The sequence below is a fragment of the Netta rufina genome (genome assembly GCF_964035555.1).
Source record: "Netta rufina genome assembly, chromosome: 19".
Taxonomy (NCBI): domain Eukaryota; kingdom Metazoa; phylum Chordata; class Aves; order Anseriformes; family Anatidae; genus Netta; species Netta rufina.
Window position 1 is genome coordinate 3,189,913 of NC_140143.1, and position 22,671 is coordinate 3,212,583.

At 39.3% G+C, this 22,671-nt stretch overlaps 2 protein-coding genes across 2 annotated transcripts in view; both read right to left on the reverse strand.

The window, feature by feature from the left end:
* Nucleotides 1–4,420, reverse strand: part of CEP112 (centrosomal protein 112) — a gene marked incomplete at its 3' end in the record, with an annotated part of 160,784 nt that extends 156,364 nt beyond the window's left edge. The window contains exons 1-4 of the mRNA XM_084298321.1: nt 4,310–4,420; nt 3,360–3,480; nt 2,197–2,387; nt 1,936–2,102 (exon numbers count right to left, since the gene is read on the reverse strand). Coding sequence (XP_084154447.1) covers nt 1,936–2,102; nt 2,197–2,387; nt 3,360–3,459 — 458 coding nt within the window. The 5' untranslated portion in view covers nt 3,460–3,480; nt 4,310–4,420. The remainder of the gene's footprint in view (nt 1–1,935; nt 2,103–2,196; nt 2,388–3,359; nt 3,481–4,309) is intronic.
* Nucleotides 4,421–9,047: 4,627 nt separating this feature from the next.
* APOH (apolipoprotein H) lies at nt 9,048–15,135 on the reverse strand (the record flags this gene model as incomplete). Its single annotated transcript, XM_084298221.1, has 8 exons — nt 9,048–9,118; nt 9,954–10,151; nt 10,653–10,832; nt 11,150–11,338; nt 11,901–11,977; nt 13,379–13,475; nt 14,287–14,463; nt 15,072–15,135. 8 exons carry the CDS (start codon nt 15,133–15,135, stop codon nt 9,048–9,050), a joined length of 1,053 nt encoding a protein of 350 aa, XP_084154347.1.
* Nucleotides 15,136–22,671: the final 7,536 nt, after the last annotated feature.

Consider the following 22,671-nt stretch of genomic DNA (forward strand, 5'->3'; position numbering starts at 1 on the left):
CATTAATACAAAGTAGCACTATATAAGAGAAACTGAAGGAAAGGAAATATTTAAGAATAGAATATAGATAAAGTTTACCAAAGATTCAAAGTAGGACAGAAAAAAAAAAAGCCTATGATTTTCCACAGTGTTCACTGACCAGCATGGCACATCTTTGATACTAGAGACATTTTTCTAAGCCAAAAGGAAACCAAGACTTAATAACCTGATACATTTTACCCCTTTACCTGCTTGCTTTGTAAATTGGATAGAAAACAAAGAAGCTCTATAACCAACTGACTGGAAATACAGACGCTGCTTAAGCTTGCTGCACTTGCAAACCTACAAAGAGGCTGTCCAATGGATTGCAAGAACAAGATACAGCTACAAATACTCAGGATTCTGATGTACAGCTTCAGATGAACAATACTTAAAATTTTGTGTTACCCTAATGACAAACATGCAAGATATAGGCAAAGAGAGTGCTAGTCGTCAACACTGCATGATGTAAATCAAAATATATTAAATCAAACTCAATGAGAGAATGAGAGGTTGTACAGACAAGGACAAACTTATTGCTAACAATCCCACAGACAGCAGTTCTGAGTCTTTATCCTCAAGTTCTGAAAAGTACAGCTTCTGACCTGTAAACTAAGATTCAAAAGACCAATGAGAAAAATAAATTCTGCTATTTCCTAAAGAAGCCATCATGAAACACAGGACAAACAGGCCAAGAAGTTTTTATTAGAAGAACTACCACACTTGCAAGAAGATGTATCAAATACATTTTTCTTTTTATGCTTTTCTTTCTTTGTCACAGAACAACAAAACTTGCTGATCTTCAGGGATCCACTACTCAATTTCCTCCAACTTCTGACCGTGAACAACAGAACATTCTTTAAATCTACCATCTGTATGCTTATTCCTATTTTTATTCTCTCTATAGAAAAACTATTAAAAACTATTTTACATGAAGTTCCTTTCAGCATTATCATCTTAGAACATATTTTAAAAAAATATTATACGGTTGCTTTCCCCAAGTTCTTTGTCATTTGCGTATTGTATGTTCCTTTTATTTTTAACTAAACGGAAACAGTGAGGATTGATCTACCTCAGCTTCATTAGTTAATACCACTCTTGTATGCTGGTGTACAGAAACTGGAAAGAGAAGACTGTGCAAGAACTCCAGGGGGACAATAACTGTTCTGATCTACTTCAAGAAAAACGTGGCCTGAGAGTCTTCATCTACATCGTCTTTTACCACATCACTCTTCCTTCCTGCCTGTGCATTTGTCTGTGCTTCCCTCTCCCAATTAAGTACTTTTGTATGAATTTTGTCTCTTGCCTTGTGACCACTGTGCTTTGCCACCATAATATCTGAGGTCTGAAAAACATAATCAGAGTATCAGCTTATTTGATAGCTGTTTAGAACGTCAGAACAATAGCTATTATCTACTTCTGAAGTCTACAGAGGATACACTATTACCACAAAGTGAGATAAGAATGTTGCAATAATATGGACAGAGATCATTTAGGAAATTAGCTCTTTGGGCCATCTATGAGTTGCCCATGGTAATCATCAGACCAAATCACTATAAAGCCTTCTCTTCAGGCACTGCTAAATTTTCCAAACTGTTTGCCCTATTGATTTTCCATACTGTCTGTAACTATAAGGAGAATAAAAGGAAGGGGAGAGGATAGAACTATGAGATTTGGAAGCTGACTTACAGGAAGTAAACATAGCAGAGGAATGAAATAACAGAAAAAAGAAGAAAAACAGCAATCATTAAGATAAAAGCTATTAATGAAATTTCTGTTCATAAAGTACGAGTACTGTATTCAACATGAGTCCATGAGAAAGTGTAATAAATTCAAATTCAAACATGCAGAGCTTATCAACCAAGTATACGTTAAATATGAATCAAATACTGAATAAAGCAAATGAAGAAATCTTACCCATATGTAAGTGATGTTGCTAGAGATAATTCTTCTTTAGAAGATATTTTCGACAATTCCTCACGTCTGGATTCACTGTTTCCTAGTTCTCCCATAACCCAGTCAGGTAAGCACTCTGGGCTACTACTCCGAACTCTTGGTGAATTTGGTTCATCAAAATAAATCGACTGTAGTTAAAAATACATACAAAATGTATCAGAGACTTTAAAGTATTTTCAGAATATGATTAAGCAAATTTAACTGATAAAAAGTTACACTCACCATATATGAAGGTAAAGTTTTCAGTATTCCTGGTTCTGGTTTGTGTGTAAAAGGACCTTCTAGCAAACCCCGTTTCAGCATGTGGAGCAGAAGTTTTGCATATAAGTTCCGATTCTTCCTTCCCGCTACTCCTGTACCTGCTCCTGAGGGTTCGCATAGTTTTTTAATCCACAGTGCACATCTTTGTCGTTCTAAAATAAATTTTAAAAAATATTATAAACATATATGTATATAAAAGTACTATACGTCAGAGAAAATTGAACATGCAGAAAGAACAAAAGCCATTTCTGATCACCATTTTTTGTGGATGCTTACCTTCCACCCAAAAGTTTAAAGCTAAACCAACAAAAATCCTGAATGACTGAACCAAAGTACCTAGATTTAAAATAAGTCTTTAACAATAGCTCAGATATCTCCGATTCAGAAATATTTTCTATAGATTCAAATTTACTAGAAGCTTACATGACTTCTAAAAGCAGCACGTTCAGATTAAATCTCTAATGATTACAAAGCCCACAGATGACAAAGATTTCTGAACTCCTTCATCTCATCAGGAACTGAGGGCTGTTGCTCACTGCAAGGTGATGTATGTAACTACAACATACAGCTTGTATAAGAAACAATATTTTATGAACATATTGAGTCTTCATTCGTTCTAAAATTCTCTACACAAGCATTGCTGCCAGATGATGAAACTACTTATATGATTAAGTAGTCACAAACCAAAGCCTCAGCTTGTAGATTGCATGTATTTAATAATAATAAATTTGTTTCTAAGCACTAGCTTTATAAGACGTTATTTATGAATGACGCTTAAACCATCACAAGTTCCTAACCAAATTAAAAACTTCTAAAAAATATTTTCAATTTGGTAAATGCAATCTCAGAATTAATGCCTTTTAAAAGCTTTTAGTTTCTACTCATTTTTAAAAATGGAGAAACCAATATATTTATGCAAAATCACATTTACAGCCAAAAATATAATACACGTAAGTCCAAAAAATAATAGCAACGGCAACCTAATTTTTTTTTTTTTGGGGGGAGGGGGCAGGGGGTGCTCAACTTACAATACCTTGTAACATCAAGCATTACACATAACAATTACCAATAACCTGGAGTTTTGTCATTAATGTTTCTCTACATATGCATTTTGCGACATTTACCTGACCTATGCTGTAGCTTTAGAACATGAGGCTTCATATCCACAACGCAGTGATCAAATTCTGCATCTAGTTTTTCCCACGTTTCCTCTTCACCATTCATTTTGAAAGAACGCAAAGCAACCTGCAAAATTATTCATATTGATGAGATTGAATACCACTATAGAGTGGTCTCTATTCGTATTGGGCCAGGAGAAAAGGAAACTTTTTCATTAGATTCACGCAAAAATAACTGTGGTTTGCATTACAAATAACGTTCAATTAAACTTTCTACAAGAACATGTGTGTCTAGTTTTCAAAATAGTCAGCCACACAAAAAGGTATTCGGTAGGCATAATTTGTTAAAAACGGCACCTACGTTAATTTGTGTAATGGCTACGTTCATCCGAGTTTATCTTCCTTGTAATTAGCAAACTTGTAAACTTCTTTATTAAAAGGAAAAAAGAAACTGGAGGAAAAGCACTAAGCATACTTAGAAGTGGCACAACTAACGTACATTGGCAAAATATTAAATATCCCGTTAAAAGAAAAAGACAGCCAAAAAGGCTCTTTTTATCCAAGCTCTCTGGCTACAGAGCTCCCAGTGGGGTCAGGCAGGGTTCGCTGCGCCTTGCGGCTCCTGAGCAGCACCGGGATTTGGGAGGGCCGGGCCCAGCCCCACAGCCCAGCCCACCCCACCCTGCAGCCAGCCCGGGATTCCAGCACCGTGCCCTCAGGGTGAGAGCCGCTATTTCTTTATTTCTCCTCCTCCTGCGGGTGCCTCCCTGCGGTTTCACCGCGCGGCGCTGCCGCCTGTGAGGCTTCCCTGAGGGGACCAGCAGCGGCTGCCCCCCTCAGCGACACCTCCCGCGGTGTCAAACTCGGAGGGACAGCCAGGCTGCTGCTCCCCCCTTGCCTGCTGTCACCCACACCGACCCCAACCGGCACCCCCGGTCCCCATCACCCCCTTTTACCTCGCTCTTTAACCCCGCAGCGCCCGGGCCCTGCCCTGTGGGGCAGCGGACGCCCGGGGTGGCACCGCACGGGAAGGGCCGCGCCGGGGTCGGCGGCTCCCGGTGCCCCGGATCGGGGCCAGGCCGGCGGCCAACGGTTCAAACCGACCCCACCCCCGCTCCCGGCGGCCTCCGCTGACAGCCGGCCCCGGCCTGGCCCCTTCCGTTTCCGCGCTGTGCCGCGGGGGTGGCCCCGAGACGCGATCGGTCCGGGCCCGGGCCCGGTGGAGGCCCCCCGGGGCTGGCGGCGCCCTGAGAGGGGAGCGAGGGGCGGGCGCGGCTGTGGAGGCCGCTGTGGCCCCGGGCTGGGGGCGCTGCTTCTGAGGGGATTTTTGGGGAGCGGGTGGGTTTGGGAGTGCCCAGAAGCACTGTGGCAATTTCTGCTTGTATTGCACGAGAAGGAAATGCATAAATAAAGATTTGGGGAGGGAAAGATATGTGCTGTGTTAAGAAACGCGGGCAGTGCCCGCGCACGCTGTGGTGTCCAGAGGGATGGATGTCGCCTTGTCACCACCTTCAGCTGCCGTCCTGGAGGCTGCCGCTGGCCCGAGCCAGCACTCAAAGTCACCACACCATCACCTTGTGGATTTCAACATGGGTGAATAAGCTCTTTTGGAAGCTGGTGTATTTCTAAATTGTGCAGGTGTGTCTCTAAAACTAAATTGTGTAGTCATCGCTGTGCCCAACACGCTTCCCTCAATGTACACACACATAAATACTGATCCCTGTTTGTGAACACACTGGAAACCCCAGGAAGGTCCAGCAGATTCTCTGATGGAGCACCAAGAGAGATGTAGGAGATGCCAGAAATTCCATGAGGTTCACTAAGAGCCTTGTTATGCAGATGTGCCAGGTGCTTCAGCACTGTGGTGGAGCCTGCCCTACAAAAACAAAGGTGTAAAAGGCGTGGGAGGCAACTCTGGGTTGGTTTGGCTGCCTTCCTTTGCTTATTTGTTGTAATTGTTGCTAGTTGGATATCAGCTGAAACTTTTTAGCTGTTGTTTGGTCCGCATCTTTGTTACAATCAAAACCAAAACACTTCCACTCAAAGCTTGGTGAAAAATGTTTGGCACTCTGAAATGGAAGGTCAGCAAATGAGAGGTAGCTTTTGAGTTCTGAGCGAAGTTTTTGTGGCTTTGTAGTGGGTACCACTGAGCAGAGAAAATGACGCTGAAATGGCAGGTGCAGGCCGAATAATTTCAGAGCCAATTTTAACTACATTTTTCCAATATTGCTAAGTAAATTTTGTTCAAGTATATCCTCATAGATAATAGATCAATTTTGGCTTCATCTTAAACCACCTAGTATGCTTAATATTGCTTATCTGTCTTATGAAGCTATCCTAAGGGCAGAAAAAAGGAGAGAGTGTTGTGGGGAGAAAAAACAAAAACAAAAAACCTGAAAAGTCCATGCCTGACCTTTCTAAAATAAGTCAGAGGTTATGCTTTTCACTTTGTAGCCACATCAAAAAATCATTAATTAGTTCAAAAGAATTAGAGAAACCTCCCAGTCCTTTTAGCTCTTCAGCCACACAGCTCTTTGGCATGCATGTATGATTCTAAATAAAACTTCTGACCTCTTTGATCGATTTAAGTATTTCTCTTTCCCCAAAATCTGTCATTAGCCTATTGTGTGTATAGCATCTAAAATGCTTTCATCTGGAGCATGTAAACTCTTCAACTCTTCAAAGCTTGATTTACATGCACATATAAAGTAAACAAGAATTTCTTAAATGTATGGTGAAAATTGGCTGTTTTCTTTGATTTCTCAGCTAATCTCCAGCAGAAATGATTCTGTATCAGTGCTCATTTGGTGATGGCTATGACAGCTATACTGGTTGCCTGCATAGATTTCATGCAACTCCTTAAATCAACATTTGCATAGTAGCAGTGAAAAAGATAACTGATGGAATGGATTACAAAGATTATTATCTTTAAATTCTAAATTTAAAATAATTGTCATTCAACATATTTTTGAAGATATGACTACTTTCAATGTTTTAAAACGCTGTGGATTTTTGCAACACAGACTAGCAGGAAACCAACTTGCTCAAACTTGCAGAAATTTTCACTTCTGAATTACCACTTTGGATACCCGGATTGGGAATTTTGTAATCATTAGGAAATCGATCTGTTAAGTCAGTCCAAATCACAGGAGACAGACAAGTGTTTGCTTACTGACTAGGCTATGGGAGGCCCAATACACAAGGCATAGCAGAAAACATTACCAATAGCAGCCAGAGAGGTTGAAGACTACCTGCACTGATTTGGCAATTGCATAACTTCTGTCCAAAAAGAAGGAAAACCAAAAGATCCAAGCAATGACTGTGGTCTTGTCTTCGGTCAAAGCTGCAACCTGGACATGATGAGTACAGATGTGCACTGACACTCCAGAGGAAATCACTCCAGATACAGAGTTGTAGAACACACAAGTATCTCAACGAGAATACAGAAGAAATTCCCAATTTGAATTGCAAAAATATGTTCATTTAAGTAAAACATGTGGTACTTTTTTCCCCCAAAACTCATTTTACAATGTTCTGTTATCTCTGAAACTGTCTCAGCAGGTTGTCACAAGTAACACGAGCACAGCTTATGGCATTTGGCATTCTTTCAAACATCTGAAAAAAAAAAAAAAAAAAAAAAAAGGCAGGTTTCACTCCACTCACTCATACCAGCAGCATTTGGAACACCTCTAGTTGCAATACATTATTTTTCAGACCTTCTAAGCAAACCTTTCATGTCTGAAAAGTTGCAATTCAAAAACACTTCTCTACTTCAAAGGCTTAGCAGGTCACACACTCCCAGCACCCTCCTCCCCTTCTTGCTTCAGGAGACTAGACAATAAATTCAGCATACGAACATTGACTCCTAAGGGTGATTCTTTCAAGTAGTCAAATACTGCACATTCAGCTAGGAAGCTGGGCCAGCTGACATGATCAGTTGTCATCCTGCTGTAACTGGGATAACTTAACATTGCTTAGAAAAATCTGAATGTTCCTGGGGCAACTGTTTTTGTGCAAAATACAAATAATTTCAGGGAAAAGTAGCATTTGCGTGGCAGCAAAAGCTAGCTTTACTTATCCCAACTTCACAGTGTTTAGCTATGAAAGACAAGTTAATATTAAACTGTGTTTGGTATCTCAGCTACCTTCCTGAACATCCTGATCCCAATGTTTTATCCACAAAACACTGAGAGGAGATTTCCAAACAGATAGGTTCCTGCCAGATGATTTATGTGTTTATTAAAGGTGGCTATGAATATTTTGGCTTCTATGTCAGATGTTATTCAAAGATCCCATTTAAACATGTTTAGGAAGCAAAACAGTACATGTTGTACCCACAAAATAGAGAAATTTACTCAGGTAACTGAAGAGGCTCTCTCTGCATTAGAGAATTGAATTCCTGATAAGTGCAAGTATTAAATACTTAATAACACCTGCCTCAATCTCTTCTTAAAAATACAAAATATAAGAACAAATGATTTGAAGAATACTGTTAAAATATTCATGTGCAGCCTTAAAAGAAGAAAAGTTAATAAGAGTACATTCAAAGTTTTTTTAATGGTGGCTTTAGCAACTTATATTTCTAGTTTGATCTGTTGTTAATGTTAAGTGGATCTTTTTTAAAGCTTTAAAGTAGCCTGATTACTCTGTGGCTTTCTGCTGCTTCAAATCACAGAGGAGGACTTAATACTTCGGAGGGAAGCACCTGTGACTCACTGTAATCTATTGCAGAGGAATATCTGTTTTTTGCTTATCACTTTCTAGTAGATTGAAATTATATATTTTTTTTCTGAATGGAAATATGGACATAAGCACAAAAATTGCCACACTGGATCATGTGATCTACCTGTATCATAAACCAAATGAAAAGTATAGTTTACTTCAGAGCTACCTACTGACCAGAAATCATTATTATTGCTCAATGGTGCATAGTTCTCTTTCTTTAAAAAGGAATCAGCTATGTTGCATAATATTTAAACAGCGTTAAAAATTAACTGATGTTTAGAACAACCATTTCAGGTGAAGTTCAAGTCACAAAAACGTAAATAGTTCTATTAATTTTATCAAGTTTTTTCTTAAGAGTAAAAGAATTCTCTATCTGATGCTATTGATATTTAAATGATGGTCAGACACAGCTTCTAAATGCATTTGGAAAGCTTGGTCTTTCTACTTACATAAATTCTGGAAAATCCTATGATGACCCTCTGTCTCTCTATAATTAAAGGTCCACTCCCTATCACAGGGGAGAGGAAATGGAATCAGAATCCAGCTAATTACTGATGATGAAGGCCTTCTCTATAAAACAGTTAAGAGCTGAAGGATTTGACTGAGGATTAGGTAATATTAAATAAGAACACACTATTGGCAGAAAATTACTTTATTCTAAAGGGGTTGCTATTGAGAAAGTGATTTACAATTACATAAACATTGGCAATATGCAAAGAGAAGTAGTGTTGTGGGGATGTTGAATGAGGCAGAGAAAAGAGGATGGAAGTTAATGGAAAATGGCTGAAATAATGTGTCATAGCTTGTGAAAGAGGCTGCTAATAGCAGCAGTAGGAAAAACAGCTGAGACTGCGTTCTCAGAGAGTCCCAAGTTCACCTGGAATTTACCATCACAGGACCTAGGTTGTCCTTTCTTATATTTCATGGTTTGCCTCAGTAAGGCATTTAGCACTATATTTCTTTTTTAACTCATTCATGGTCTTCACATGGTTTCATGTCTGATGGGTCCTTCTTCACAAGAGTTGAAAAGAAGCCGCGTTCTGTTGAAAGCAAGAGTTTGAGAACTCAGGTTAAAATAACAGAACGTGCAATAGCTGAAAACAATGCATCTCGTGGACACAGCTGGGTAAGCAGTGAATTTCTGCATCGCTGCAAAACCTCTGGAAGAAATACACTATTTTAATTTCTATTTTAGTAAAAGTTAAGCTACATCCATCTGAAGCCAAGCCAAACATAAGGAAGGATGTTTTCACCATGGATTAGGCTATGCTTTTTCCTTCACTTACAAATGAAAATAAGACTTGCAAGGAATATCAATAAAACACGTGCAAAACATTTTGTCTTGCTGACAAACTTCAGTACTTAGTCTGTTTATTTATTCGAAACACCTGTGTGCCTGCAAGCCAGTTTCTCCAGCCTTGGTTCCTCACAACGACTGTCAGCTGCTTCTTAATGCTTGACCCAATGTCAGAACCAGTCAGCGTAAAGTGGCAATACTTCAGCAGAAAATATATATATATAAGAGGGCAAGCAAATGTGCTCGATTCTCAAGGCTGAAGCCGTATTTAGGCTCTAGAAGTTGATGTAAGGATTTGTGAAATCCCAGAACACGTTACCTGTGGCCTGTTGTCTGGGCTAGGCCTCTGCCTGACGCCTTCTCAGAATAGAAGAGTGATTAAAGCAGGGCCCAGAAAATACAAAAGAAAAGAGAAAAGCACCTCTGTGCATTCTCCCCTTAGCTCAGGTCTTCCTAAATGCCCTGTGACTTTAGTGCAAGACAGACAAACCAACTGGTCAAATAGGGCTTGAAGATGAGTTGTTACATTGCCCCCTGACATGGACAGGCAGCTGTTTTGGAATTAGCCTGGCTCGTACCTTTGAAACAGGCAGGGAGAGTAAGATTGCCATTCACGCACTGAACGGGCACAGTATAGGCGCAGGACTTCTCTTTATTCTTGCAGAAGAAGGACACGGTTTCACCATGCAGAATGCCTTCCTTAAGGTCACTCTGAACTCTTTTCTTCTCTCCTTCGTATAACACTACAGCTTTCTTAACTGGCATTTTGCATGGCTCTGTAAAAAAGTACAGTTAAAAGCAATACATAAGGATAACTAGAGTGCCGTTTTGAGAAGTAGGTAGATTAGATCCCGTGATAAGTTTGCACAAGTGACATTTGAGAATGAAAAATACTGTGGCCACACGTATGTAGTACTTCTGCTGGTATTACTATGCTGAAGAACTTCTCGCCCCTACATGTAGGGACAGAAGTTTCTGATGAACAACCAGCCCCAGTAAAATTTCTAATTATATTAAATAGGAAGAGGAGAGGAAATATTCAGACATAATACATTTTTGTAGCTGATAATTGCAGTCAGTTCAGATACATCATGGTATGCCATGTTGAATGCTGGAAGCCATCGTAGATTATCGAGGCCTTGAAATTACAGCTTCAGTTTACCTGTGAGAAGACAGCTCTTCCATGAAGGTGCCATAGCTCATTAATGATTAGAGTGGTGCTCTTTCAGGAAAATTAAATTTGATTAATTTGTTTCTAACAGCTGGAATATATATACCTTTACAGGTTGGCTTTGTGGACCAGTTTCCTGTCTTTTCACATCGGGAATACTTAGGTCCTTCCAGCACATATCTGGATTGGCAGCTGAAGCTGACGGTTTCATTGTAGTGATATGTTCTACGAACAGCAAAATTTAAGAATCCATTTTCTATTCCTGACGGAGCGGGACATGTGACAGCTGTGGTACAAAAACAAAACAAAAAAAGCATTATCAATGCTGCAGTTCTAAAAGATGCAGCATTAATTTTGAAGTATACTTAAAACTTTCATGGTGATTCATTTCAGCCTCTTTCACAGGCAAACATAGAGGAAAATATTTTAAAATACAATAAATAAACAATTGCATTCACAATTCTGACTTTCAGAAAAACTGTACTGTATGTTTTTAATAGCATTATGATACTTTTCTGTAAGAAAATTATGCATGTAATTTGATATACACAATTCTAGGATTCCTACTATATTTTTTAATGCTGCTAAAAGTAAGTTACTTACCTCTGCACTCCGGGATGTTGCTCCAGGTCCCGTCGGCCTGGCAGGTAGCTGTCTCATTTCCAATGAGTGCAAGGGGTGGTACACATTCAAAAATAATCGTGTCCTTGTAGTAAGAAGTATTTCCAGGTTTTACGTGACGGTAAGAAAGGACTCCAAATTCAGAAAGTGATGGAGGTGGACAAGTCACAGCTAGAAAAATACTACATTCTTAGAATTAAATCTTAAAAATTGAATTGTTAATAGTACCACAGGAACAACATGCTTATGGCCAAATAAACCCACAAAATACCTTATGGAAATGTAGCTACCAAAAAAAAAGATCAGATTTAAAGTTCCAGAAGCCTTAGAGTATGTAATCCATGATTTTTTTGTATTTTTCATACAATATTATGCAGTATATTGCTTTTTTCAGTAAAGTGTTTGTGCAGGAAAGGTTACAGCAAAAATATGCATAACAGTTGTAAAGCATGACAATGCCCTCTTTTTATGTACCTGGAAAATTAATTTGAATGGATAAGCATCTTACCTTCAGCTGTAAATAGCATCCCTTTCACACAGACCTATAAACTGTATTTCTCTGTAACCAAAATCCACACATATAAAACCAAACATATAAGCTGCTTCTTGATTTTTCCTAATCTCGTTTTGCACAGCACAGTAGGAGGCCTCTGAACAAGAGTATAATTCTGAACAGCGTAAAGCAGCCCTCCTGTAAGGATAGAATAGTTTTTTTTGGTATTTAAACACGTACGTTGACACTGTGGGACACTTCCACTCCACTTGCCATCTGCCATGCATTGGCTTGTTCTTGTCCCAATGAGGTTGTAGCTGAAAACCAAAAGTCCTGGTTATCAGAAAGCTTAATGAACCTTTATATGGAGAAAAATCAACTCGTTCTTTGCAAAAAAAAAAAAAAAAAAAAATTTCAATTTCTGACAAACAGACTTAACAAGAGCCCAGTTCTGGAATCCTTCTCTAATACAAGCACTTATTAATTTCAAAGGAAGTTTGGATTAAAATATGAAATATTTTTTAATTTTTAGGTATTACAGTTTTCCAGAAAGAATAATTGATTAAAAAAAAAAATATTGTACTTTCAACTCAATATTCTATTTTAATGTTATAATAATTTATACAACTGGTTAACATTGTGGATATATGTAAATAGTGAGCATTGATCTTTGATCAGTGATGTTAATGTTATTGGTTCTCGGGAGAAATTCCCAGTTGTTTATGGCAATTAGGATCAGTCTATTTGTAACAAACTCAGCACTCCATACCTAAAGGTACTGAATGGCTTTATTTCTTTTATAATACCAGGTAGCCCAGTTTAATTTATATGTGCACTCCATCTAAATGCTTTTCTAGTTCTCTGTATGCATATTACTACGAACTTACACTAAGCTTTAGAGAAATGCTCACTCTATATTTATCATTTCAATATCACACAGCTGAAGCCTAGTAAATTATCATTAACAAAATTAAATCAATTCAAGTCCCTTTGCTACACTTGATGTCAGAGCTGAATTTATTTATTCCTTCCCTTGCTTCTGCAGAGGAAGAAGTAACTGAGGCTACTCAGGTTCTTCATTGAACTCCAGATTGTGGCTCACTTAGGCTCTTCCCAGGTAAGCACTATTTATTAATTACTTACCAAGTAGTGTGACTGTATGCTGCTATCAACTATATCCCTGCATTTATCATAACTCTATTTATTTAAATGTATCCTCATTTCTAAAAGCAGTAAGCAGCCTTCAGTAAAAGTGCGTTTGGTCCAGGGACTAAATGAGGATTAACCTCGTGTTTTCATTTACTGAGCTTGGAAGGACACAGAAACAAAATTTTCAGTCTCTAGAGCCTGACAGCATAACAACTTAGATAGTGATTATCCTTTCTTTGCTGTAGGATTTCATCTCATGATGTAATAAGAGGATTTAAAAAGCAGGGGAAAGTGGTCTGGAATAAGTCTTTGTATAAAATCTCTGCTATTTTGATGGTTTTCCTGTCTGTAAGATGTTGCTTGTGAGTAACAAAGCCCTGGGATGTAATAATTGAGTTTGAACAGGGAAGGATCACTAAATATGGCCTTTTTAAGCCTCTGAAGTTCAGAGGGGTTTTAAGATGATATTTTCTAAGTTCCCTGGCTTGTAATGTTCCAACAGGTGATAGTAGAGTGTAAAGCTGTGATTTAGATTACTTATTTAACAGCACAAGAGAGGGAGTCCTTACCCTGGTTCACACGAAAAACTTAAAGAACTCTGGTAATAAGAGTCTATAAAATCAATTTTTCCATGCTGCAGCTGTCCAGGAGTGGGACATCTCATTGCTGTTAATTAAAGATAAAAAGGATACTATTATTTCACAAGGCATGAAGCTAGGATAGTGGAAACAGAGTGGTCGTAAAGGGGTCTGGGTGCCTTTCAATTTTCTCTACTTTTGTGTGCTACATTTCCTAAGTGTAAGTATTGTACATTTCTATGAAAACATAATAAAGGTAGCTTCAAAAATTTCATGATTAGATCATTTTTAATGATTGATTGTCTGCAATTACATGGTAAAAATGAATTTCAGTGGATACAATAAAGGCAGATGATATTATCAACCAATCTGCATCACTTAGAGTACAAGCACTGCTGGGCTGAGCCATGTTAAGGTTTGCTGGATCCAGTCCCTATCACTCTCTGGCAGCAGAGGCATAAGGGAAAGCGCATGGAAAGCTCCTTCTCCTGTTGCTTTCACCTCTTTCCCTTCACACCCAGTTGTCTTCTGATGACTATTTATTTTTCACGAGAAAACTTAGAGCAATCTCAAATTTTTTTTTTGTTTGTTTTGTTTTGTTTTTCACCTATTTTGACTCAGGAAAGTGATAACAAAAAAACATACAAGCAAAATACAGCAAAACACACAGCTCCTTGGCAGGAGGCAGCAGCTTTGTGGGGAGCAAGATGGCTTCTGCATTTGCTCTTATATAGAAAACTTGGAAATGCAAGGAAAGAACAACCAGAGAACAAAAATATATCAGCTTTAACGTTTCAGATCCATCACATGGACTGTAAAATACCCTTTTTGGCTCAGCGCATGGTATGTCAATGAGGTAGTGCAAAATCTGGGGGTAAGTTCTGCTTAGTTTTACTTACGCAGGCACAGGAGCGTGTTGAGAGGCCACTTGCCGGTGGGCTGGCAGGTGTACTTCCTCTGGCCATTGTTGGGGATAAAGCCAGGCCTGCAGGTGTACTCGATTTCCTCACCCACGTCGTACACGGTTTTGACCACATTGATTGTGGCGAAGAGCACTTCTGGTGGCTTGGAACAGACTGGAAGAGAGGAAACACTTTACAAAAAAAGAAAAAAAGTGGGCAGAAAGTTTGAGATATTGTAATCTCTAAACTGGAAGCATAAGTTTCTGTATTAGAGCCAGCTGCTGGATGTCCCTACACTGAGCTAAGTGTCCATCTATCATCTACAGGTGACTTACTGAGGCAAGGGAGGGCTGTAATAAGCATCAGCAGGGAAAAAATGTATTCTTTTCCTTCTCTCTGGCAGCTCTATCATGGCCCCAGTTACACTTCTTAGTTAGGAGCAAAAAAAGTGCTTTTGCTTTAAAAATGGATTTATGAAGTGTTCGTATTTTCAAAGCGAGGCAATTGTGGTAAAAGATTTAGGGGAAAAATAGGGTGAGAGGGACTTAGAAACAAACTAATGCATTTCATTTTTAATCCAAGTTGGTTTGGTGAGGTCAGAAATTCCCCTCACTGTAGAGATGAAGGAAAGGAAGTGAAAAAAGACAAGAAACAGCTTTCAGAGAACCCCCATTCAAAACAGTTGACCAGAAATATCCGAAGGCTTTATCCCTTGCTTTCTCCAGATTCCCTCCCTCACGCTCCAGGGTAGCAGTGGCTATTAGAAAGTGGAGGGCACTTACCTCTTGCTGCAAGAGCAGAGTGGGTCAGAGCAGCCGCACACACGACCAGCACCAGGGAGTACATCGCTGCCAGTCCACCAGTTTCCCGAATGACCCTCAATCCAGCGTTTCTTCCCCTAAAAATAAAGGCAGCCACAAAAGGGTGGTTACATATTAACTCTTTGTATTTATTCCCACCCTGGTAAACAGAAGATAAAAGGGTCCTTGTGTAGCTGGAATAAAGGATGAAATAACCGTCACATGTTGCACTGGTACATAATGCAGGAATTCAAACAGCAGCCTTGGCTGCAAACATCTCCGCTCCGGTTGTTGCTGCAAAGCATCTCCTGTTGGGGCTGGTGGCTTTGAGAAAACAATATTATTTTCTCAGCATCTCTAAAGGATGAGGATGCTTGGAATTCAATATTGGATCAAATAATAGAACTGTCACTGAGAAGCTTTTGTTTCTCACTCGAGCTTGTATGTTTTCATGTACCAAAGACTGCTGAGAGTTATAAAGCTCTTTTTAAGGCAAAACGGTTAGTGTTGGAGTGACATTGGTGGTGTTATATGCCTCCAGTGATAATACCAGATAAATAATGATTTAGCTGATGATCTGGACTGAAACTTCAGGCTTCGTGGGCCTGTTTTATCTGATTCATGTTGTCAGTCGTCATCTTTCAATTAATGGATAACCAGCTAACTACTGCATAAGTAGTATAGGGAAGGGTCACCATGCCAGTGCTGTGGAAAAAGTGAAATAATGGTTCTAGGTTGTGCTTATTTGCGATAAGAGCTCATATTTGAGTCATGGTTTTGGGTGGTATAAAAACTTGTTTTGATTCCCCCATTTGGGGTCATCAAGTCAAAACTTCACAGCTATCAGCTGATGTTCTGATCACTGCAATCCTCCTAATTTAGCAGATTTTAACTGCAGGAACATCTCAAGTGCAACCAAAATAACATTTGTGTAATCATTGTTCCACAGTTTGGTGTTTCTAATCTAAGTATCCTCCTTCCCCGCTGACTCACAGCCTGCGAGGGGGAGTGAGGGACATTTGAAGCTCAAACGAGAAGCTAGGTTATGTCAAACCCTTATTGCTGAGATCTTAAATAGTTTGTTTATTTTTGCTTCATGAAGTTTCCCTGTTTGCATGTAAAACACAAACTTTAGCCACAACATTAAACAATTAAGATCATGCTAGTCTTCTCAGAAAGAAAGTAATATGAATGTCTTGCTCAAAATATTTACCAAACACACAGTGCCAAAGGGCGAAGTACAACTGCTAAATCAACCAAGAAATATAGACTTTATTTTCTGTATTTACATCTGATTATTTTCCCATTTGTCACAGCCTACTTCCTCTACAAAATTTCACAAGTATATCACTTTTCCCTTCCCACCACGCTGCAATGCTGTAATGAACTTTCTTGCCTCTGGTTTAAATCCTTCTTTAGATCTGCCTGCTATTCTGACTACATTCTTTTCTGTGTTTAAAATAGCCCAGGAATAGATGGCCACAATTTTATCCATTTCAATGCTGACCATGTGAGCACTTCTCACTGTGCTCACCAGATGGCAGAATGTACTCTGCCATCTACCTTACAGCCATAAACTTGAGCTGAAAAGTTTTTCCCATGCTACTTTAAGAGACCGGGGAGACATGATAGAAAAAGTGGGTTGAATAAGGGGCATGATGATCTTTGCATACAGTTTGAATATCTGTTGTGTGTGATAACTTTTCTGCTTCTAAAATTGGAAGTAAAACTTTGAATAATTGCATATGAAATTGAAAAAAAAAAAAAGTTAAGTATGCATTTCATACAACGGGAAAATAACTGCCAATATTGTGACTCTTTTTAAAAATGTTTTTCTGCAATAGGAAACATCAGGATATATGTTGCCAATAACTGAACCTTTTTCCATACCTGGACAAGAGTTGTTCAACTTGGCAGAGTATCAGCAACCAATCTATTTCTTTCTGTGCTTGATGATGATGTGCAATTATTTATGTCATCTAGTTTTCCATCAAACCCAGCCCACTTTTTACCAGGTATGCTATTTATTGCTAGTGCTTCCATAAACCCAATCATGAGGTGGAACTTTGCATTTATTTGGTCACTAACAAAATAGAGGGAACTCCTGTTCTCTGCCACAAATGGCCTTATACTCCTAAAGGAAGAAATGCTAGCTGCGAGCAGAGGCAGGAGTGCAAGGACACACTGAGATGATGTTGGCTAGCATGATGTGCAGAGTATCAGTATCACAGTAGTCTGTTACCCGATTTTGTGATAGCACAACCTAAAAGGAGAATACGTAGGAGGGAAGTGAATGAACTTTGCAGAAGTTGTGTTGCCAAGACAAAAATATGAAGGGCAGCATAGCAGAGATCAAGAGCACATGTTTGAAAAGATTGCAGTTTAATGATGGAGACTGGCAGCGCTGACTGATCGGAGTAGTTTCAGTAACAAATAAGAGATGGGGAGAAGGTTTGCCAGCAAAGCCTTACAAGTGAAGGTAAAAATGTGTCATGTTGAAGAGTTTAAAAACAAAAAATAGAGGGATGCAAAAGAAAAATGATGATGAAAAGTGCTCTATACAGCAGCATTCTTCATTGATACCAGGGGTCAACTGGAGCTGTCAAGATGAGGGAAAATACCTTGTGGTAATTGGGACACTAGCTAATAAGGAGCCAGACAAAGACTTCCAGGCAGGAAACAGTCTCTGAGCAATATTATGCAGAAAGTTTGCAAGAACTAGCCAGACTCCAGGTCAGGTCACTGCAAAGTAACAGCTCCCCCAGCTAATGAGCCAGACCTTCCTTTAATCTGTCTGCCTGCTTCTCTAGCTGATGCTCTAATTTTCATGGTATTGTAGGATATGTCACGCCTCTGATCCTGCCACAGACTTTCTGTCTGTCCTTCTGGATGATGAGTGTTGGGTCTGCTATCCACTGCTCTCAAGGTTTTATGAGTGTTCTTCAACCATAAAATGCATGACACAGCTTAGTCAGTTCAAATTGCAGGTGTTTCTCACATCACCAAGAATATATTGGTTAGGAACACTGAGATAAAATATTAAAGAGGTTTGAATGCATTTCTCCCTTACATGCCAACATCCACTTGCTGAAGGCACTCTCCCTGGCATGAAAGCTGGGCTTGGGACTTGGTTGGACCACCAGCTGCATCCTTTTTCTACAAGGCTCAGATGTTCAGATTCCAGCTTCTTTCACTCTGATCCTCTTGATTCGCATGCCAGGTGCTGGGTTTTCCTGTGTACACCCATCCCTCCCTTGAGCACAAGGAGATGATGGTCAGGTGGCTAGCAGCTGAATCCCTGTTCCTCTGTGGGAGCAGGTGTTAAGTTACAGGTCCAATCATTGCCCTTCGTGTTGCTGAGATAGTTCTATTAATATTTGTTCAAAGTTCATTTATGCCCTGCACAAACATTTTTATCGCCTCCACTCAATACATCCGATATTGAAGTGAGTGCTCCATTGCACTGAAGAGATAACAAATAAAAAGTAAGAAGGTGAACTGCATCATTTTTGGTCTTAAAGAAAATTAATTGCATGCAGTTCTGGCCAAGCTGAGGCTGTTTCTGCTTCCTAAATATCAGTTCCATTTAATATAGAACAGTATCGATAATTTAGATTTATGTATTCATTACGAGCAAAATATTCAGCCAGCCAGAAGCCAAGATCCATCTGCACTGAATCATTTTTCCAGTCAATGTTTATATTTCCTACCTTTAGAGATGCTGAAAGTAAACACATGGTAACTGATATTGACCTGGAAGAATGTCTCGGTGACATCAAAAGTAAACACTGTCTGAAGAACTCTTAAAAACATTGTTTTCACTTAGTAGCATATTTTGGGGTTAGATGGCACTTGGATTTACCATTGATGTTCAGGGATGTTTTTTTCTGAAGTTAGTGAAATAATTACCATTTTAGTCCAAGACATTAAAATCACTTCAAGCACCCACTGATTTACTGAACATCCAGCATGAGAATACCCAGCACTGTATTAATTCCCAGTCCTTGCTTTTAAGGTCCTTTCTAACCCAAGCCATCCTCTGATTAACCCATGATGCTGGAGGTCTAGCAACAAGGATTTCTTCTGGCTTTTAGCTCCCTATGCTCCCTCGCAGAGGCAAGAAGGTGTTCCACTTTTCACATACATTAAACTCACGGTGTACAAAACCAGAGAGCATTTTAAAGCCACTTCCTCCTCTCCGCCTTCTCATTTCCTGCACAGAAAATCCAGAGAATCTCTCTCGCAGTTGTACTGTGACCCAAATATTGTAAAACAGTCTGTTCCTCTGATAAAACTTGTATAAATTCTGTCTAAAAAAAAGTCCTGCATTATATTTCTTCATCAGGAACGCTGAATTATGAAGACTTCAGGGCAAATTATCCTCTATGTGAGTTTGAATCTGCCATGAACAGCTCTGCAAGGGCCTAGTTTTGAGACATGGGAAAACAAAGGTACCATAGCAAGCCACAGACCCTCCCACCCTCTTATCTCATCCACCTTGTTGCCTTTTGCCTTTGTGCATCAGAAATACACAGATACCTTCAAGGAAGACGCCAGCCAGGGTAACAGGGAGGTTGGAGAAGACAAGGAGCTCTCCAAGCTCAAACCAAACTCATTCTTTTCACCCACCAAGCCTGAAACTACGTTATTAAGATTCCCTTCATCATTAGTCTTCTGTTTTCTATTAAGCCAGATGCCACAGGTTTCCCTGAGAGCCTTGCTATGCTTATTTATGTGTGTTGCCTCAGGTTGTTGTCTTGTTTACAAGCTGGGGAGGGTTCAGACCTGGTCAGGACCAGATGCGAGCTCCCCAGGGGAAGCACAGTGCTGCAGGAATGCACTTCACACTGCCAGGACATCAGAAATGTCATTAGTGTTCTTACCGCTTTGTGATCCAGTGGAGCAATCCTTGATAGTTTCCATCCTAGACTGGCTCCATCCCTTCTGGTAAGGGCTTCTGTGGGTAAATGAAAGTGCTTTTAACCTGGCTCTGTCTCCCTTGGCACGTTGCCCTGATACTATCAGAAAGCCCAGCTAACTCCAGATTTATTTACTGCCATTCCTTGGTCTTCCCAAGTGATGGATAAGAGGACCAACAACCAAGAAGCTGTTTGGTATATTCGTCTACATCAAAAACTTCATTGAAAAGTGCATGTGTCTAAAAGTAGCCTAGAATCAATGTGTTTTGGCTGCGTCAGAGGCCTCCACTGGTATCGCCAAATAAATCGACAGCTTCAATCTAGAGAGATCCTATGATCTCTATTAACCCATGGATATTATCTGTTAAATTCTCTCTGGGCAGAAGTCCAGAGTGTTCCAGATGACTAAATTTACCTTCTTTATTATTCAGCTCCTGTGCTCTGTACGGTGTAATCAAAAAGTAGATAGATACTGATCTCCCTCATGGCCAAAGCCCAAACCTTCACGAGCCAGCCAGAGGCTTGTCAGTGGTTCACTGGAGCTTTCTTATGGCATTTCATCACTGTTTATATACCTAGCTGCAATCAACTTGTCAGTTAATGACATGACAGGATTAGGGATTTATGCCAAATCTTGGTTAATCAACACAAATATTTGACTATAATTTTTCCTGACGTATTTTTAATCTGGTATTCTTAGCAAAATTTATTGCCAAAGTGAAAATTCCCACTTTACTGTTGTCTGAAAAGGCTAAACATTCAGCCTCAGAACTGAAAACTTCACAAAACATTGGATCCAGAGGGAAGGCCATTAACTTCCACAAACTGATTTTTTCGTGTTCTTGAATACTCAAACTGAAGTTGGTAAGCTAAGGGCTACTCTGATAGGAAAGATTAGTTTGTCTTCAGCTAGACATTTGCAATAAAATCCTGCTGCTATGTAAGCTCCTGCTACCTGATGCTCACATCACATCGTTCTGCATCTGGATCCTGTGCACAGAATCATATTGCACCAAGAAGTATGGTGCTTTTGTAGTGGGGACCATTAGAGAGTAGTAAGATATCAATAAACTAATTTCAGTTTGTGACAGCCTCTAATATTCAGCAATAAATCCAGGGCAAAGCCTTTCAAAGAGGAAGCAGATTTTGAAGGGGCCAGTATCAATAACTGGAATCAGATTTTCAGAAGGGCTTAAATTCTATTTAGACAACTAAATGAAGGTCATGCTTTCAAAAGTGCTCACTTTATTAAAATAAATTTTTGTCATACTGGGTTATTTGGAAAATGTAGCTACCTCTTTTGGTTTCCAGAAGGCCATTCCGCTTCTTTGACACTCCTGACATGTTTGTATATCACTGAAAACTTTGATTTGAGTGTTGTAATTTGTGTCATTACCTAGGTAGTCTTATGTTTAAAAAAAAGTCAATTTTCTTTCTTTATTATTTGCACACGGAGGGACAAGGATGTTGCCAGCACTTTGGCATCAGAATGAAATATATTACAGTCGTTCCGACATGGCCAGAGCCAGTACCAGTGACACCCTTGTAAATCTGAGCTCTGAAAGGAGAAGATGTACAAATCTTTTGGAAAGAGCAGGTCACGAGCATTCTATGAAGTACATAATATTTATGATACAAGTTGAATACACTCAGAAAGCACACAAACTCAGTAGCAAGAATACCTACATTTCATTTATCTTTGTATTTCTAGAAATAGCCTCATTTTCCCACTTCACGTCGCCTAAGCATGTTGTCATTAACAAGAGGGTCACTTTATTTTTGCATGGATATCAGAGAGTAGTCAAGTAATACTAGTCCACTGGATGAGTTGGCTTAACCCCTGCTCCAAACCTGTTCAAAGTGAGCTGGCTGCCCAGCTTTTATCTCATGTGTGCTATGGTGCAGCTGGAACAGAATCTGCTGGTACTTGGCTAAGGAAAGCCCTGTTATTTTTTTCCTTAGCAGCACTGTGGATAAGATGTTTGATTTTTAAAATGATATTTTATGTAACAAAACAATTTTAAAATGTAATTCACGGTGAAAGAGCATCTGTAGCATTTTGTATTCTCACAAGCAGTAATTGTGGGCTGTTAAGGTCACCATGCCTTGTGGAACTGAATGGTAGCGTGAGACTTACTTAACGCAACCTGAAGAGATGTCCCTTGTTATGATATGTATTAGTCGGCTAATCTTCTCAGTCTTTAATCCACAATACTGGATTAAAAGACCAAAAATAGACTCTATTGTCTTTTAAGGACAGTTTCTGTTCTGGGGTTTTCATTTTTATTTTGAAAATGAAAAATTCAGAGTGGAATCAAGTGAACATTAGATACTAATGTAGTCCTTCTTCATGTTATATTTTCAAGGCAAAGTAGTTTCCCACACTTCATTTTTCAGTTAATGGTCATTAAGTTTTTTGATTATTTTTTTTCTTTTGAAATTAACATCAGCCTGCTTTGCATCAGTGTTTTCTCTTCTCAGTTCTTCTAAATTAAAGGAATATTTTAAAGTTGTGCTTGCCCAGACAAACTCTTGTCACTTCAATTACTAGTGTTCCCATAATGTAAACACTTGTGTAGGGCACAGACGGACGTGGTGCAACTGGAAATCATGCTATTGGGAGTGATATTTGGCTTCCTCTGTGTCAACAGGTCGTAATAGAA